The following is a 17,971-nucleotide window of genomic DNA, read 5'->3' on the forward strand; positions in this document are numbered from 1 at the left end:
AAAAAGAAAATAAGTCTTTTGAGCAGAGCAAGATGTGAGACCAAGTTCTTGGTTCTAGCTCTTCCTATAAAATATTTTTGAAAGTAACAGTTTGAGTAGTGTACTTCTGGTCTACTCTAAAATTTGGACAGATCACCATGGACTCATTCCACAGGAACCAAACACTGGACTAGAAATCCAGATAGCTGGGTTCCAGTTTTTTTTTGTTTCTGGGCCTCTCTTGTCAAATGGGAAAACAATTTTCACTGATGTAAAAGTGCCCCTCCCCCCTTTTTGTTAATTCTCACCTGAGGATATATATGTTTTCCCATTGCTTTTCAGAGAGAGTGGAAGGGTGGGAGGGAGGTGGGGAGAGAGAAACATTGATGTGAGAGAGAAACATCGACTCTTTGCCTTCTGTAGGTGCCCCGATTGGGGATGGGGAGTAAACCTGCAACCCAGGTATGTGCCGCTGACTGGGAATTGAATGAGACCTTTGGTGCATGGGCCAGCGCCCTAACCACTGAGTACACTGACCAAGGCTAAAAGTGCTTTTTGAAAAACATTTAAATGATTTACAAAGGTAAAAATATCCCTAAAATTATAGATTTCCCCTTTTAATCTGTATTCTGTTGACCTCCTGCATCAGGACAACCCTGAGTGTGAGGAAGAGAGAGAGACAGACAGTATTTCTATTTCTTTCCAGAACAGTTACCTGTCGGTACCAGAGTATTGGATCCACCTCTGCCTGTCGGCCACACTCAGCACCTGTTTTAGCCTCAGAAGCCTCCTTGCCTAGGTGGCTGGCCTCACTCAGCTTCACTTTAAGTGTTTCTGGGGCCTGGCTGGGGAGTTTGGAAGAGTCATCTAACTTGGGAATAATGACTGATTTGGCAGGGTCAGCTCCTGGCTCCTTGGCCTTGCTGGGTCCTGACTTCACCAGGTCGGTCAGGCTGGGAGCCTTGGTGAGAGTTGGTGGAATTGACGGCTTTTGCTTCCATTCTTCCTTGAGTGCTGCCTCCCGCTCCTTCAGGCCCAACTCTGCCTTCTTGTCCAGTCCCCGCTGCTGCTGCTCCAAGCTCTGCCGTTTCTGCTGTTCTTCATATTGCTGCCGGTAAGCTGTGTTCGTGCTCAGGAGGTGGGTGTGGTAACTCTGGTCGCTGTAGCCATAGGGGGGCACATAGGCATACTGGTTATAGTACAGGGACTGCATGTACATGTTGGGACGTTGCTGGATGACAGAAGGCTGCTGACTGGAACTGCTCAGCTCTGGCTTCTTGTCCTCACAGACATCGTTCTTTGCTTTCCCCTCTATGCTCTCAGGCTCCTCATCCTTTTTTGTCTTCAGGGCCTGACTTTCCACGCCTGCCTGGCTGCTGGGGTTCAGCGTCCCTGGGCTGGACTGTGCGTAATTTGGAGAGTAGTAACTCTCAAAGCCTTGGTAATAAGGGGAGTCTTTGCTCTGTGGCTGAGGGGGGAAAAGAGTTTTCTTAGCCCCTTCCTTAACCAACTGCTCAGGGTCCTTTGATTTGACACTATCCACTTTGCCCTCCCCGTCCTCCCCAGCATCAGAGATGTCAGAGTAGGCAGGGCTGTTGGTTTTGACGGAGCTGGCTTCAGCTCCATTCTGAGTCACTACATGTAAGGGAGTCATGGGCTGGGTAGGGGTAGTGCTCTCTAGGCGGCTACTGCTTCCAATGGAAGGGCTAGGGGCATTGTCTGTGAAGCTGTATATCTTATCAGCTTCAGCCTTGATGCTGGCCAGTCGGCTCTGGTGAGGGTCTGATGAGCCATTTAGGAGCCCCTCCATTTTCATCCCATCTCCTGATGATTCCCTGAATGGGCTTTTGCCTTCTTCTGCTCGACACACCTTTCCAGGAGTCAGAGGACTTTCAAGTTCCTTTGAAGACTCCTTCTTTTTTTTATCTTTCTTTTTCTTGTCCTTGGCTGGAGTCAAGGCAGGGTTGACTGTGAAAGGTTCTCCCATCACAGTGGGCTTGGGCTGAATGGGCTTGAGCTGGGGGCTGTTGGGCATGGCTTGGACCACTGTGGTGGTCAAACCCGAGGAGGAGCCTGGGCTGGCTGCTGTGAAGGTGGCTGTCTGGAAGGTGTAGATTTGTTGTGGGGGGATGGCCGGGGCAATGGGCCGGGCTGACTTTAAGCTCTTGGAAGGCATCTTTTCAGGTTTCAAACAAGAGGGTTTTTTACATTTTTCTTTTTCCATACACTTCCTTTCCAAAGAATCAAAGGCATCATTGCTTGTATCATCCATAACTGAGGGTCCATCATCAGAGCCATCATTGGATAAGGCCCCAAGGTCTGTGTCCCCTTCCCCACTCAACTTTTTCTTACACAGACCTTTTGTGCTGAATTTGCTTGAAGGAGAAGGGCTATGGGGCTCTACGAGCCGAACTTTGGGGGTAGCTGAGCGGGCAGGGGACAAGGAACCTTTCTGTGAGGCAGAGGTACCATTGCAGCTCCCAAGGTCTGCATGGAGGGTGGGCTCCTCTCCGTACTCACTGTCTCCATCTGCTTCTGGCTTGCTATCATCATCTGTATGAGCATGAGCTTGATGGTACTTAAGTCCATTGATGTGCTTATACTTTTTGTTACAGTTTGGGTGGGGACAGTCAATCAGGACTGGGGAGGGACAATTTCTATCTAGAACAGTGGGTTCCACCTTGGTCCCAGGGAGGGGGCCAGTAGCTGAGCCCATGGAATTCGTACGGACACGCTTGCTCCCTTTGGAGTCCTCTGAGCTAGAATTCAGCTCCATGTCTGAAAGGGGTTTGTTTTTCCGCTTATTCACTGAGGAAGGGCTGGCCTTGACATCCTCAGAGGTGCTACTGGCAGGTGGGCGGTGCTCTGAAGAGTTCTGGCTGCCCCGACGGCCTTTGCTATTGGCTCCTGCTCGGGTTTTGCTGCTGCTGCTGGTCCCTTTGCTGTCAGATGTTGTTGCTGTCTCATTGACAGGTGTGTTACTGTTGGGACGCATGCGCTTGCCTCTACCCCGACCATTTCGCATTTCCAAGTCACTGGTGGGAGAGTCACAGAACCTTGGCAAAGGACAAACACAATAGAATATTATTAAGAAGTGAAAATGACTTCAAACCAGTTTAGCTGCAGTCTCCAGAAGAATTGTCCAGATGGTAACTATCATTTTCAATGAATATGAGTTGCTATAGGAACTTCTGAAAGAGTGGGAACTGCAATTAAGTGGTAAGCTCCTAGAATGCTTTCTGCATACTAGCTATAAATTATTCCCCAACATCTGGGTTCCCCAAAGCCTAGCAAACTGCAAACTAATATTAGGAATAAGCTGTAAGGTGCCATTCACTGAAATGCCAATCTTAAGATCAAATTGCAATTTGAAAAGGTCCTTGTGAAACCAACATTGTCCAGTAGTTTAAAAAACCCCTTGAGAGATAGCTACCATCAAAAAGGATCATCAATGAATGTTTGCTCACTGATAGTCAGAATCTTATGACCTCTCAGACATGGAGTCTCAAAGTGACTATAGGTAGCAGTCAGAATTCAATAATTACAGACAAAGACTTAAGTAAGATCTCCACCCACTTCTATCCAACCCATCAACACCTAACTCATTTATTCTTTTTCTTTTCTTTTTCTTTTCTTGGTGCCCTTGACTGGGAATTGAACCCGCAACCCTTCGGTCTGTGAGCTGACGCTCTACCATTGAGCAGCACCGACGAGGGCCTGATTAATTTATTCTTGAATGCTAGATGAATATAGTGGCTTTCTTTGTCTCTACACCATAATGTCCTTTAAAGGCTGGGTGCCTTTTATTTTTCCTTCCCCTGTATGGCAAATGCTTTTATTTTATAGAAACATATCTATAATATCTAAGGTGAAAAATACTGTTAGGAGATGCTGTTAATTTCTTAAATTCTTCCCCTTTTTTAAATTAATAATTTTATTCTTCAATTATATTTGACATATAATATTGTATTAGTTTCAAGTGTACAACCCAAGGCTGGGTATCTTAAAAACTATCCAACCCTATAGCCCGGCGAGCAGGCTCAGTGGTTGGGCATCGACCTATGAACCAGGAGATCACGGTTCAATTCCTGGTCAGGGCATATACCCAGGTTGTGGGCTCGATTCCGCGTGGGGTGTGCAGGAGGCAGCCGATCAATGATTCTCTCCCATCACTGGTGTATCTATCTCTCTCTCACTCTCCCTTCCTCTCTGAAATCAATAAAAATATATTAAAAAAAATTAAAAAACAAACTCAAAAAACCTATCCAACCCTGACTGGATAAAGGTATAAGAGATCACTGATTAGGGTGGTTCAGACTAACATAAACTGAAAAGCCGTAAAGTGCTTACCTGGGGGGTGCCCAATCATGCCGTGTGCAGTCAAGAAGTGTACCTACATATGTCTTGTTCCTCCATGTTACATTCACTACCAACATCCCTGGAAGACAAAAAGACTCAGATATAGACAAGAGAAATCCTACTGACCACTGAAAAGAGTATTTTTCCATTTGAGCAGCATTCTGGCTCCTATAGGAGGGTTTAGGGGTAGTGTGGGTCCCAACTGGACAAACAGGATCGGGCTGAAATAGTTCTATGGGAACTGCCTACAACACACTATCAGGGACCTGTAAGATGGGCAATAGTTGCAAAGATTTCATGGTCCAATTAAGACACATTTTTATAACTTAAAAAAGGTTATGCAGTGTTTCAAACATACTAAAAAATTACAAAGAATAACCTAACAAAAACTCATGTATCCACCAATCAATGACTTATTTATAAAATTTTGTGCCATTCACGAATCATGTTTTTGGTGTAAGTATAAGAATTCTTTGCCTACTGAAGATTTTGTTCTAGGTTTTTTTTCCCTGAAAGTTTTACAGTTTTCTGTTTTAGTCCTTGATTTATTTTGAGTCAACTTTTTTTATATGAGATTCTCTCTCTCTCTTTTTTTTGGTCCATGATGTCCATTTGTTAATTCATGTCAAGAATTGATTTGTTATCTTTGCCAAAATCAATTGGGTGTATCTGTCTATTTCCTGGTTCTCTGCTCTGTTCCATTGGTCTTAGTGTCTATCCCTCTGCCAATATTACAGTCTCATAGATTACTGTGGCTATATAGGTCTTGAAATCTTATTCTTCCCACTTTATTATTTTTCAAAACTGTTTTAGCTATTTTAGTTTCTATGGCCTTTATATATAAAATTTTAGAATAATCTTATCTATATCAACACAATATCTTGCTGAAATTTTGACAGAAATTGCATTAAACTATATTATCAATTTGGGAAAAATTGACATCTTTACTACGTGCTCTCTATTTATTTAGATCATCTTTAATTTCTTTCAGCATACAAATCTTGTAGATGTTTTGTTAAATTTACACCTAAGTATTTCTTTTTTTTGAGCTATTATAAATGGTATTATTATATTTTTAAATTCAGTTCCCAAATGTTCATATCTAGTATATAGTAGACATACAGTTGAGTTTTGTATGTTTATCTTATATTCTATGACCTATCTAAAGTCACTTATTAGTTCTAGGAGTTATTTAGTCATTGAGATTTTCTATGTAGACAATCATGTAATGTGCATAAGCACAGTTGTATTTCTTGCTTTCTGATCTGTATGCCTTTTATTTCCTTTTCTCGTGTTACTGCAATAGCTAGAACTTCCAGCACTACGTTGAATAAGAAGAGTGAAAGCAGACATCCTTGCCTTGTTTCTGCTCTTAGGGGGAAAGCACTCAGGTTTTCATCAAGTATAATGTTCAGCTCCATATCTGGAATATAGAGGGAAAAAGAAAACCCAGGGGAACTCACCACCATGTTATTACTCAGGTCTTGAGGTCCTTAGCTGGTCTGCCTTCTTTTCTATACCTTTCACAGTCTTGCTATATTTGTTTTATATATAATGGACAGGGTTTTTAGTTGTATTTAGTGCGAGAACTAGGAAAAAGTATGTCTACTTTATCTTCCTCAAAGTGGAAGTCCTGGTTAAATTTTACTGGTTATCTTTCTTAGTGTTAGATTTCTATTATATAAAATTTTGGTGTGTAGGCTGTTTTTTTTTTTTTTTTTTTTTTTTTAAAAAAAACCTCATCCTCTCACAAGGACATTTTTTCCATTGATTTTGAGAGAGTGGAAAGAAGGGGTGGGGGGAGGATGGATGGGGAGGGGGAGAGAGAAAGAGAGAGAGAGGATCACTGATGTGAGAGACACATCTATTGGTTGCTTCCTGCACACACCTCTACCTACTGAGGCTGGGGAACCTGCAACCCAGGTACATTCCCTTGACCAGGAATTGAACCCACAACCCTTAAAGATGATCTAAATAAATAGAGAAAGCACGTAGTAAAGATGTCAAATTTTCCCAAATTGGCGCTTTAACCACAACCACTGAGCCAAATTGACCAGGGCAGTTTGTAGGCTCTTTTTGAGATGTTTTTGTTACTGATTTTCCTCTTCTCTGTTTCATACTTTTGCAATTTTTCCCATCTAGTCCCCTAAGGACCTAGTGTGAACAGGTCTTCTAATGGCCTGTGCCATTAGACGAAATTTAGGATATCATAGTTTTAGTCACTAAACCAGCAGGCAGCTAGACATACTTCTTCCCAACTCCTTAGGCTTCCTTTCTCCGCTATTCAATTAACTATTTAAAGCCTCCTTTCATGAGGCTGGTTGCGGGTTGGCATCTGACTCCCCTGAAAGGAAGCACTTTCAGTATTTAGTTGGTGCTCAGGCACCATTCTCTATTCCCAGATCTGGAGGAGAGCAGGCCCACAGCTTCAGCCCAGTGACTTCTGTCTTTTCTATTTTTGATCCTTGGAGATGGTTATTTTGTTTTTGAGCCCAAACATGTTCTTTGATTTTCACTTTATATATTTTACTCCTTGTTATGTGTTTGGACCAGAAGGGATGTGTTTGGACCAGAAGGGATGTGTCAAAAGTTCGAACACGGTCATTCTGATTGGAAGTCCTGAGGCACATTTTCTATGTAATGTATCTAGAGAATAAGTCTGGAGACTCTAGAGTTAGCCTTCTGTTCATCTTGGTCACACACTATTTGGGTCAGCACTCCATTCCTAGGGCCTATCTGCAGTAACTCACCTTTATTCATTTTCTTCTTGGATGTAGAATGCTGTCTAAAATTAACTTGACTTGGAGTTAGAAAACCTTAGTCCAAATCCTTACTCTGCTACAGTGTAATCTTGGACAAGACATTTAACCTCTACGAACCTCAGGTTTTAATCAATACCACAGAATTAAAACAAATAAATGATAAGATTTTAAATTAGATAACTAGCCTATAGTAGGCTTTTAATATGTCAATACAAAGAAAGTGCTTAGACAAAACCATGGAGTACAGGACTCGAGCCCTGAACTCTTGGGCATGCCTTTTAAATAAGACATTATTGGGATCAGATTTTATGATGCTCTGTCATAAAACCAGATCAGAGAAGGGAATTGGGGGGAGAGGGAGGAGGGCATGATCCTTGCAGAAAGTCTCAGTCTGATGAAATTAGGGCAGGAAAGAACTTTGATTTAGTCAATTAGAGTCTAATTCAAACATTTATTGAACATCTATTATGTGCTATGTGTTTTCATACTCATTAGCTTATCAAATATTCACAGCCTTAAATCACTTTTTGAACAAGGCACACCATTAAGAGAAATCAGAGTCCTCCAAACAATCCTGCCATATAGGGGTTGTTAAAGCTACTGTACAAATCAGGAAATGAGAGCCCAGAAAGGCTAAGTAATTTACCAAAGATCTCATTATTTATTAGTGGTCAGATCTTTAAGGCATTACACAGCAATCTCTAGTGGATTCTGATTCTTTTTACACAATTTCCTCAAAATGTCCCTTTATCTTTATCTTAGATAAAAACTCATACAGATTGCTGGGGCGTGGGGTGGGGGGATTCAGAGGGGGAAAGGACAGGATTTCTATCCCTTCTATCCCTTTTTAGGGTACTGACATCTTAAAGGAAATGGCAAACCTAAGAAAGCAATTAGGCTAAATTCTCTCTGGCTATTAGCAAGTGAATTCAAATGAATGTCTCCTCCCAGTGATGGGCTGCTCTGATTATTGTATAACCAATTTGAACAGGAACAGAGTCCATTTATTTCTAGACAAGGTAAGACTTAGAGATAGGCACCTCATTAATAAGGGCAGATGAGCACAGCTGTGTATAGAGAACAGGCATATAATTAGAAGACGAATGTTAAGTCCTACTCTTGAAAGAGCTGGGCAGGAACACATTTATAAATCTGTCTTCTTCCTCTGGTATAATCTGAAAACCTTAGTAATAATGAATGAGCTGAAAAGAAGACAGGTCAGAGAGAGCGTTGCAAATGGGAGAGGGGAAAATTCTGTATGGAAAAACAAAATGGAGGTTTGTTTAAATGTCAAAGCAAACACATTTTTCTGAAGTGTAACTCTCTTCCTACAAGGTTCTGAGTTGAGACAGTTGGGAGAATAAGAGGACAGGAAAGAAAAAGCAGGAAAAAACAACACTTAACAGACCCAGTTTCTCTATTAAGGGGTAGCTTTAGGGCAGTAAGTAGGCTGAAGAGAAAAATTGGTGTTCATTTCAGAAAGCTTCCTATTTTGAATAATGTTCACAAAATAGGGAAAGACTTGGCTTATTTGAAGATTATAGTCCTAAAAATAGTAGCAATAATTTGTGCCTTGTGGTTCTCCAAGTAGTTAGTTTCATATTTACCAAGGGTCTCACAGACATAATCTTATTAAACATTAAGTTTTAGAGTGCTGAGTACACCTCCTCCTTAAAAGTGATCAACACCTGTTTTCCAGGAACCAGGTAAAGGAGTTTCAACTTAGGTATAAGGCAGCAAGCAGTCAAGTCCCCCCAGATCTCAGGGAAAGTGCAATGTTGACTCAAAACCTGCTTTACTTCAGAGGACAATTCAAAACCTCAAAAACAGTTGTGTATTCGAGACTGATCCAAGCACAATAGTGGAAAGAGTAAATTTTACCTCATTTTTACCATTTCTTCTAGTACATACTTGCTGTCTGGGATCTGGTCTCTTCATGCTCAGCTAACCACTCTCCTTGAAACACTTCCTTCACTTGGCTTCCAAAACAAGAACATCACACTGTCCTGGTTTTTCTCTCATCTTTCTGGTCATTCCTCAGCATCTTTTACTTCTTTATGTCTAACTGATGTCTCTTAAACTTCTATTTCCAGCCCCAACCTTTCCCCTGAACTCCAGATTCATATATCTGATTGCAAATTTGACATTTCCATACGATGTCTAAATAGAGATCTCAAATTTAACATGACCCAAACTAAGCTCCTGACACCCACTCTTCCCCTGACACATCCCCTCCCCAACCAACCAACAACTGGCTCTGCGGGTAATGGCATTTTCTTAAAAAAATAAAAAAATAAAAAATTTTTTATTGATTTTTTACAGAGAGGAAGGGTTAGAAACATCAATGAGAGAGAAACATCAATCAGCTGCCTCCTGCACACCCCCTACTGGGGATGTGCCCGCAACCAAGGTACATGCTCTTGACCGGAATCGAACCTGGGACCCTTGAGTCCGCAGGCTGATGCTCTATCCACTGAGTCAAACTGGTTAGGGCTCGGATAGTGGCATTTTCATCCTTTCAGGTACTCAGGTCAGGTCCAAAACCTTCGGAGTTTTACTTGAGTAAAACTTATTCTCAAGCCCCACATCTGACAGCAAATCTTGTTGGCTCAACCTTCAAAATATACCCAAATTTTGACATATCTCACTACCTGCACTTCTCCAGCTCCAAGAACTCCTTAAATTATTCCAACAGCTTCCTAATTTATATCCATTCTTATCCCTCTCTGACCTATTCATAGCACAGAAGCCAGAGAGATCCTGTTAAAACCTAAATCATATCCTGATTCCTTTGCTCAAAATCTTTCAAAAGCTTCTTTTCATTGCACCCAGATTTAAAGGTTTAAATTCTTATTGTGACCTTAAAGGACTCACATGATTTTGGCCTGCATTACCTCCCTAGTCAATGTCATCTTCTACTCTGCTCTAGCACAGTGACCTACTTGCTCTTTGAACACAACAGGTATATTTCCATCTCATGGCCTTTGAACTTGCCATTCCATCTACCTACATCATATTCTCAAAGCTTACTCTCCCTTCACTTCTTTCAAATCTTTTCTCAAAAGTCATCTCAGTGAGGCTATCCCTAAATACCAGTTATATGCTCTCTAGTTCCCTTTCCTACTCCCCCCACAGTGAAAGGTGTAGAAAAGAAGGCAGACCAGCTAAGGACCTCAAGACCTGAGTAATAACATGGTGGTGAGTTCCCTGGGTTTTCATTTTCCCTCTATATTTCAGATATGGAGCTGAATGTTATACTTAATGATGACAAACTGAGTGCTTTCCCCCTAAGAACAGAAACAAGGCAGGGATGTCTGCTTTCACTATTCTTTTTAAAAAAATATATTTTTATTGATTTCAGAGAGGAAAGGAGAGGGATAGAGAGATAGAAACATCAATGATGAGAGAGAATCATTGATCGGCTGCCTCCTGCATGCCCTGTACTGGGGATCAAGCCCGCAACCCAGGCATGAGCCCTTGGCCAGAATAGAATCTGGGACCCTTCAGTCCACTGAGCCAAACCGGCTAGGGCAACTTTCACTATTCTTATTCAACGTAGTGCTGGAAGTTCTAGTTATTGTAATAACACAAGAAAAGGAAAGAAAAGGCATACAGAAAGCAAGAAATACAACTTGTGCTTATTTGCACATTACATGATTGTCTACATAGAAAATCTCAATGACTAAATAAATAACTCCTAGAACTAATAAGTGACTTTAGATAGGTCATAGAATATAAGATAAACATACGAACTCAATTGTATGTCTACTATATACTAGCTATGAACATTTGGGGACTGAATTTAAAAATATAACAATACCATTTATAATAGCTCAAAAAAATGAAATACTAAAGTGTACATTTAACAAAACATCTACAAGATTTGTATGCTGAAAGAAATTAAAGATGATCTAAATAAATAGAGAGCACGTAGTAAAGATGTCCAATGGGCAACTTCTCTCTATTCAATTCAGAGTATCAGAGTGATTGTGGCAGTTTAGAAATACATCCACAAATTTGTTGCCATTCCTCCCTTCAAAAAGTTGATGCCTAATACCCCTGACCTGGAGTGTGGGTTGCACTTCGCAACTTGTTTCCAATAAACAGAATGTGGTGGAAGTGATGCGCATGACTTCTCAGACTAAGTAATAAAAGGGTTCCTCTTTGCTTTTGCTCTTGGATTACTTTTCTTGGGGAAGACAGCTGCGGTGTTGTGAGGACACTCAAGCAGTGCACCCTATGGAAAGGTCCATGAGGCCACAAACAGAGGCCTCCAACTAATAGTCATGTGCTGAGCCAATTTGGAAGTAGATTCTCCAGCATCAAATAAGCTGACATCTTGACTGTGACCTCATGAGAGACCTGGAGACAGAACCATCCACCTAAGCCACTCCTGAAATCCTGACCTACAGAAACGATATAATTATGTTATTTTAGTCCACTAATATTTTGGGGGTAATTTGTTACAAAACAGTGGATAACCTGAAGCAGTGCCTTATCCTGAGTAGGCAAATAATTTATTTAACTTATTTATTCCTTCCTGGAGCAAGTATGTACTGAGTTTCTATTATTTGCCAGGCATTGTGCTAAGTAGTAAAGTTACATAAAACAGCTAAGAAGATATGAAGGTCTATTCCTGGGCTGGGAGCAAATATTTATTAAGAGCTTTCTTTGTGGAATTCACTGGACTAAGTACTGGAAAACAGAGATAAATAAGGCCAGCTGTCTGCTTTCAACATAAAGGACTGAAAAAGAGAAAGGGTAGGAGTAAGAGATCATGTGTTACTGAATACTCTAGTAACTTTGAGTTTTCAAATGGAAACATCAGCATTTGCCTAAATCTTGTTTCAATCTGATTTTAAAATATATATTTTTTTATTGATTTCAGAGAGGAAGGGAGAGGTAGAGGTAGATAGAAATATCAATGATGAGAGAGAATCATTGACTGGCTGCCTCCTGCACTCCCCCTACTGGCGATTGAGCCCACAACCCAGACATGTGCCCTTGACCGAAATCGAACCTGGGACCCTTCAGTTCGTATGCGGATGCTCTATTCACTGAGCCAAACTGGTTAGGGCTCTATCTGAATTTTCAATCCTGGTTGATGCTGACAACTACTCTCTGGATAAAGGGCAGGTTAGCATGCATGTATGTATGCTTGCTTCCTTGTATTCATCTCCTCATCATTCATTCATTCATTCATTCAACAAATTGAATGTCTACTCTGGGCCAGACACTGTTCTAAAGTAATGGGATATATAGCAAAGCATCAAACTAACAGTCCTTGTTCTTATGCAACTTATATTCAGGTGATGGGAGACAGACAATAAATAAATAAACAAGTAAATACAGGTTAGATAGTGGTAAGCCCTATGGAGAAAAATAAACTAAGAGCAGAAGAATAGATGTGAGGGATGGGGATGTAGCTATTTTATAAAGGGCAGTCAAGCCTTATGAGAAGGGCACAATCAAGCAGATGAACCTAGGAGAGGTGAGAGAGTAGCCATGTGGAAATTAGAAGAACATTTTAGGTAGTGGGAAAAGCAGGTACAAAGACCCAGTAGTGGGAATGTGCTTGGCATGTTCTGAGGCACAGCAAAGTGGAGAGTGAGGATATAGTGAAGTGAGAGGAAGAGATGAGATCAGTGAGACCAGGGCAGGACAGAATATGCAGACCAGGGGTTGACAGACTTTTAATGTAAGGGACACATAGTAAGTTTTTTAGGCTTTGCGGGACACATAGTCTCTGTGGTAACTTCTCACCTCTTGGTGCACAAGAAGAGTCACAGATAATGTGTAAGTGAATGGGCATACCTGTGTGCCAATAAAATTATAAAAACAGGCAGTGGACTGGATTGGCACCTGGGCCTTAGTCTGTCCACCCCTGATGTAGACCACTGAACCCCTTTCAGGGAAAATGATGGAGGTCAGAGGGGAATGGTACATATGCCCAGGCTTTGGCCTCAGAAAGCATTCTCAGAGAACCAAAACTATAAATGAGAGCTAACTGAAATACATACATGTATGTTGATTTCAGAGAGGAAGGGAGAGAGAGAAATAGAAACATCAATGATGAGAGAGAATCATTGGCTGCCTCTTGTGCCCCCTACCGGGGATCAAGACCCTACCCTGGGCATGTGCCCTTGACTGGAATTGAACCTGGGGCCCTTCAGTCCGTAGGCTGATGCTCTATTCATTGAGCCAAACTGGCTAGGGCCCTTCTTTTTCTTTTGTTGTTAATTCTCACCCGAGGATATTTTTTTCATTAATTTTTTGTTTTAGAGAGAGTGGAAGTGGGGAGAGAGAAACATCCATGTGAGAGACACACTAACTGGTTGTCTCTCGCATGCGCCCCGACCAGGTCAGGCATTCAACCTGCAACCCAGGTATGTGCCCTTAACTGGGAATCAAACCTGTGACCCTTCGGTTCATAGGCCAGAGCTCTAACCACTTAGCTACCGACCAGAGCTGAAATACTTCTATTAATATTAGGCACTAAAAGTTGTTTGTTGAACAGATAAAAATGAAAAAGCAGTTTGTCTGGAACCCAAAATGACAACTGTTTAACTGTTTCTATAGTAAAATATTTTGAGTGCCAAAAAAATGTTTTGAAAATTAAATTAACTTTGAAACACAAGTCATTCATAAGTTGAGGACTCTCCATCTACAGAGGATATTTTAATCTTTTTAAAAAATATATATTTTATTGACTTTTTACAGAGAAGAAGGGAGAGGGACAGAGAGCCAGAAACATCAATGAGAGAGAATCACTGATCAGCCGCCTCCTGCACCACCCCCCCACTGGGGATGTGCCCACAACCAAGGCACATGCCCCCGACTAGAATCGAACCCGGGACCCTTCAGTCCGCAGGCCGACAGTCCATCCACTGAGCCAAACCAGCTAGGGCTAATCTTTTTCTTGATAACTCAAGAACATTATTTTAGACACTAGAGCAGGCGTCCCAAACTACGGCCCGCGGGCCACATGTGGCCCGCCGAGGACATTTATCCGGCCCGCCGGGTGCCGCTGCCTGTCCTGCTTAGCAGCCGACTCGTCCCGGGCCCGCAGTGCGCACAGGAATTTGTTCATAGTTTTTTTTTTTTTAAACTATAGTCCGGCCCTCCAACGGTCTGAGGGTCAGTGAGGCCCCCTGTTTAAAAAGTTTGAGGACCCCTGCACTAGGGGCCTGATGTATGAAGATTTGTGCAAGAACGGGCCTTCCTTCCCCTGGCTGCCGGCACTGCCTTTGCTCCGGCTGGAGCCATCTTTTCGCTTTCCCACGCTGCCCAGAGGCCCGGAGCGGCTGGGGTGGTGCGGAGTGGCTGGGGTGCTGCGGAATACCTGCATCGTCACCATGGCTATGATGTAAGGTCCCGCCCCTGGCTGCTTGGCACCTATGTATGCAAATTAACCTTCCATCTTTGCTGGGTTAATCTGCATACTCAACTCCTGATTGGCTGGTGGGCGTCACGAAGGTATGGTCAATTTGCATCTTACTCTTTTGTTAGTGTAGATGATTAACCTATGGTATGGTAAGAGACATCCCTTTAAAGGTTATTAAGGTATTATGGGTTAACAGTTCTCTATTAATTATGACCAAATTGCTCTGCTGTTTTTTTGTGTGTTTTGTTTTTCAATCTCCTCTGTGGGTTGTCAGCAGTTACTTTTTCTTGTCATTAATATGTCTATACTTTTTGCAGTAGTAGTCTTTCCCCTATTGCTAACCTCTGTATCACACCCAACTTTCTTGTAATCTACTTTAGATGAAGAAATCAGGGAGTTGACACTAATGTAACTATATCATCAGGTCCTATGGGTCCTCTTATCTGACTTCATGGCCATATAAATCCCATTATATGATTAACTACATGATTCTCTAAAGAGTCTGTTATATTTGGAACTCAAAGTCCATGGGGAAAAATTCTATAGCTAGTAATGAAAGAAATCAGTTAGTCAGACAAAACTGTTTTTTAAAAATTGATTTGAGAGAGAGAAAGAGTAAGAGAGAGAGAGAGAGAGTGGGGGGGGAGGGGCGGGGAGAGAAACATCGACAAGAGAGAAACATCATTGATCAGCTGCTTCCTGCACACCCCCACTGGGGATCGAGCCCGCAACCCGGGCATATGCCCTTGACATAAATCGAACCCGGGACCCTTCAGTCTGCAGGCTGATGCTCTATCCATTGAGCTAAACTGGCTAGGGGGTTGTCAGTGAGCTCTGAATGTAGTGTGTGACTGTATGTGGTCAATGTCTAATAAACACAATTTCTAAAACTGAAGACTTGTTTTTACTCCTCTTTTAATATGCTATTTCTACTAATGAGTAATCAAATTCTCAGTACAGGTGCCAAGAATGCTACAAAATGAAACATACATCTTTAATGCCCCGCCCCCCCCAAACCAAAATAAAACAACAACAACAAAACCACTAAAAAAATTGTGTAAGGCAGTGCAGTGGCTCTCAAAGTATAGTTCTGGGACCCTGGGAAGTCCCAAAGTCAGTTTTTAAGGGGTCTACAAAGTCAAAACGATTTTAATAATAATACTAAGACAAATTTATCTTTTTTCCCCCATTCTCTCATGAGCATACGATAAGTTTTCCAGAGGATGCATGACATGTGATATTTCAATGAAGAGAATATAGAAATATATATGAAAATCTAGCTTGTTGTCTATTAAGCTAGACATCAAAAAGATTTGTAAAAATGTAAAACAATGCTATTCTTCTCACTAAATATTTTTATTTTAGAAACTATAGTTTTCATAAATGTTATATTTACATGTAATAGGTTTATTATTATTTTTAAATGAGTTAATACACATTGTAGCTGTTGTTCCCTCCCTACTTCCCCCACCCTTTCCCTCTGAGGTTCCGCAGTCTGTTCTATTTTCTATGTCTCTGGATCTATTTTGTTCATTAGTTTAATTTGTTCATTATGAAGAGAACTCCCATAAGACTGTCAGCTGATTTCTCAACAGAAACTTTGCAGACCAGAAGGGAGTGGCAAAAAAATATTCAAAGTGATGAAAAGCAAGGACCTACAACCAAAATTACTCTACCTAGCAGAACTATCATTTAGAATCGACATGTATTTTAATTTACATATATAGTATTATGTTATAGATCTCATTCTGTTTTTTTTTCAACTTAGCACTATGTAGTTAAGAGTCATCCATATTGCTATATTATACCTAACATGTAAGATTATTTGTGATACCTATCATACAATAATCAATATTTAATGAATTGTTATCAGTAGTTAGGGGCTATGAAGACAGAAGCCAGAAAATACAAGCCATGGTGCCTATCCTACCCTCAGTTGTCTTATAATCCAGTTGGAACAGATAAAGACACAAAAAGATAACACGCTACCAGGCAGCAGTTGATACAGACAAAGTAAAATTTGGTTGAATGGCCTGGTGAACCAGTTTACCATATCATGACATAGTAAAAAAGGAGAAATAGGAAGGATGTGGTGTCTAGATTTAAATGAATTGAGATGGTGAAGCTGTAAAATAAAATGTTAAACATTTCTAGACTTTCCTCTAATCAGCGATTTTCAACTGATGTGCCGCAACAATTTTTAAAACATGAAATACCTGACTATTTAGTCAGGGGCACTGACCTCTTTTCCCTTAAGACTGTCAAATTAAAAAATGACAATAGCCAATGCCCTAGCTGGCTTGGCTCAGTGGTTAGAGGTCAGCCCGCAGACCAAAGGGTCGTGGGTTTGATTCCTGGTCAAGTGCCCCTGTGTGCGGAAGGCAACCAATCGGTGGGTCTCTCACATCATGTTTCTCTCTCTCCCTCTCTCCCACACCTCCCTCCCTTCCACTCTCTCTCTCTCTCTCAAAAAAAAAAAAAAAAATAGACAACAGCTTAACAAAACAATAGCTGTCTGGGGTGAATGAATCAAAATTATATATTTTTTTTTGTCAGATTGGGGAAAAAAGGTATTTTCTATATTTTCTGGGTTGCTGCAGAATTTTAGTAATTAGTTTGTGTGTGCTATGAGATGAACAAGGTTGAAAATCACTGCTCTAGACGGTGTGAGAGCAACCATATTGTCTTTTATAATTCAAGTTTCCTTCAACTGTATAAAGAATAAGAGGTAATTATGACTCCTTAGCAACTTCATGATTCCTGTACTAATTTTACTGCCCTTTGGCTCCCAGTCTTGGATAGTGGGAACTCCTGGACATTGCTAGGAAATTAAAATCATAGGCAACTCAAACCCCAATGGTTTTTCATCCAATCTACAAAGGACTTTTAACTCAAAGTAATGTACTATTTGTGCTTGTTTGTGAGTTGAGAAGCAGGGTTGAATAATTTTTAGTCTCCGCTTCCCAGAAGCTTATAAAATCTAGATTCTAGAACGAAGTAAAGGGGACAAAAACTCTTAATATGAAGTAGAAGACATTATTACCAGCAATGCTTACCACTACTAATTCAAAAGATCAAGGGATGCATAGGGTAGGTAATGAATATTCTAACCTGCCTAAGGAAATAGGGATTCTTTAAAGATTAGTAATAAGATCTTAAAGATTGGCTCAGTATAAAATTATTGTCAGGCATAGGTAGAGTAGCTACCCAAGACTTTTATATCAGGCATCTGAACCAGACTGGAAGCCCAGTCTAAGAACTGCCATAGTGTGCACTCTGACAGTCTTTCAATATCTTTTGGGTAATCCTATCTAATAAAAGAGCAATATGCAAATTAACCCTCACTCCGCTACACCCACCAGCCATGCCCACCAGCCACGCCCACCAGCCAATCAGAGCAAATATGCAAATAAACCCAATCAAGATGGCTACGGCCACAGAGAGCAGGAGCGAGGCTTGGGTTTCCCTGGCAATGGAGGAAGCCAAG

General features: G+C 41.2%; 1 protein-coding gene across 3 annotated transcripts in view; it reads right to left on the reverse strand.

Annotated features, from left to right (window-relative positions):
• Window positions 1-17,971, reverse strand: part of ZNF609 (zinc finger protein 609) — a 230,695-nt gene that overhangs the window by 8,736 nt on the left and 203,988 nt on the right. For all 3 annotated transcript variants that reach the window (XM_080682314.1, XM_080682313.1, XM_080682312.1), the window contains 2 exons: window positions 4,330-4,417; window positions 695-3,035 (listed from right to left, as the gene is read on the reverse strand). In XM_080682314.1, the coding sequence (XP_080538440.1) occupies window positions 695-3,035; window positions 4,330-4,417 (2,429 nt within the window). The remainder of the gene's footprint in view (window positions 1-694; window positions 3,036-4,329; window positions 4,418-17,971) is intronic.

Source organism: Plecotus auritus, assembly GCF_963455305.1.
Source record: "Plecotus auritus genome assembly, chromosome: 1".
NCBI lineage: Eukaryota > Metazoa > Chordata > Mammalia > Chiroptera > Vespertilionidae > Plecotus > Plecotus auritus.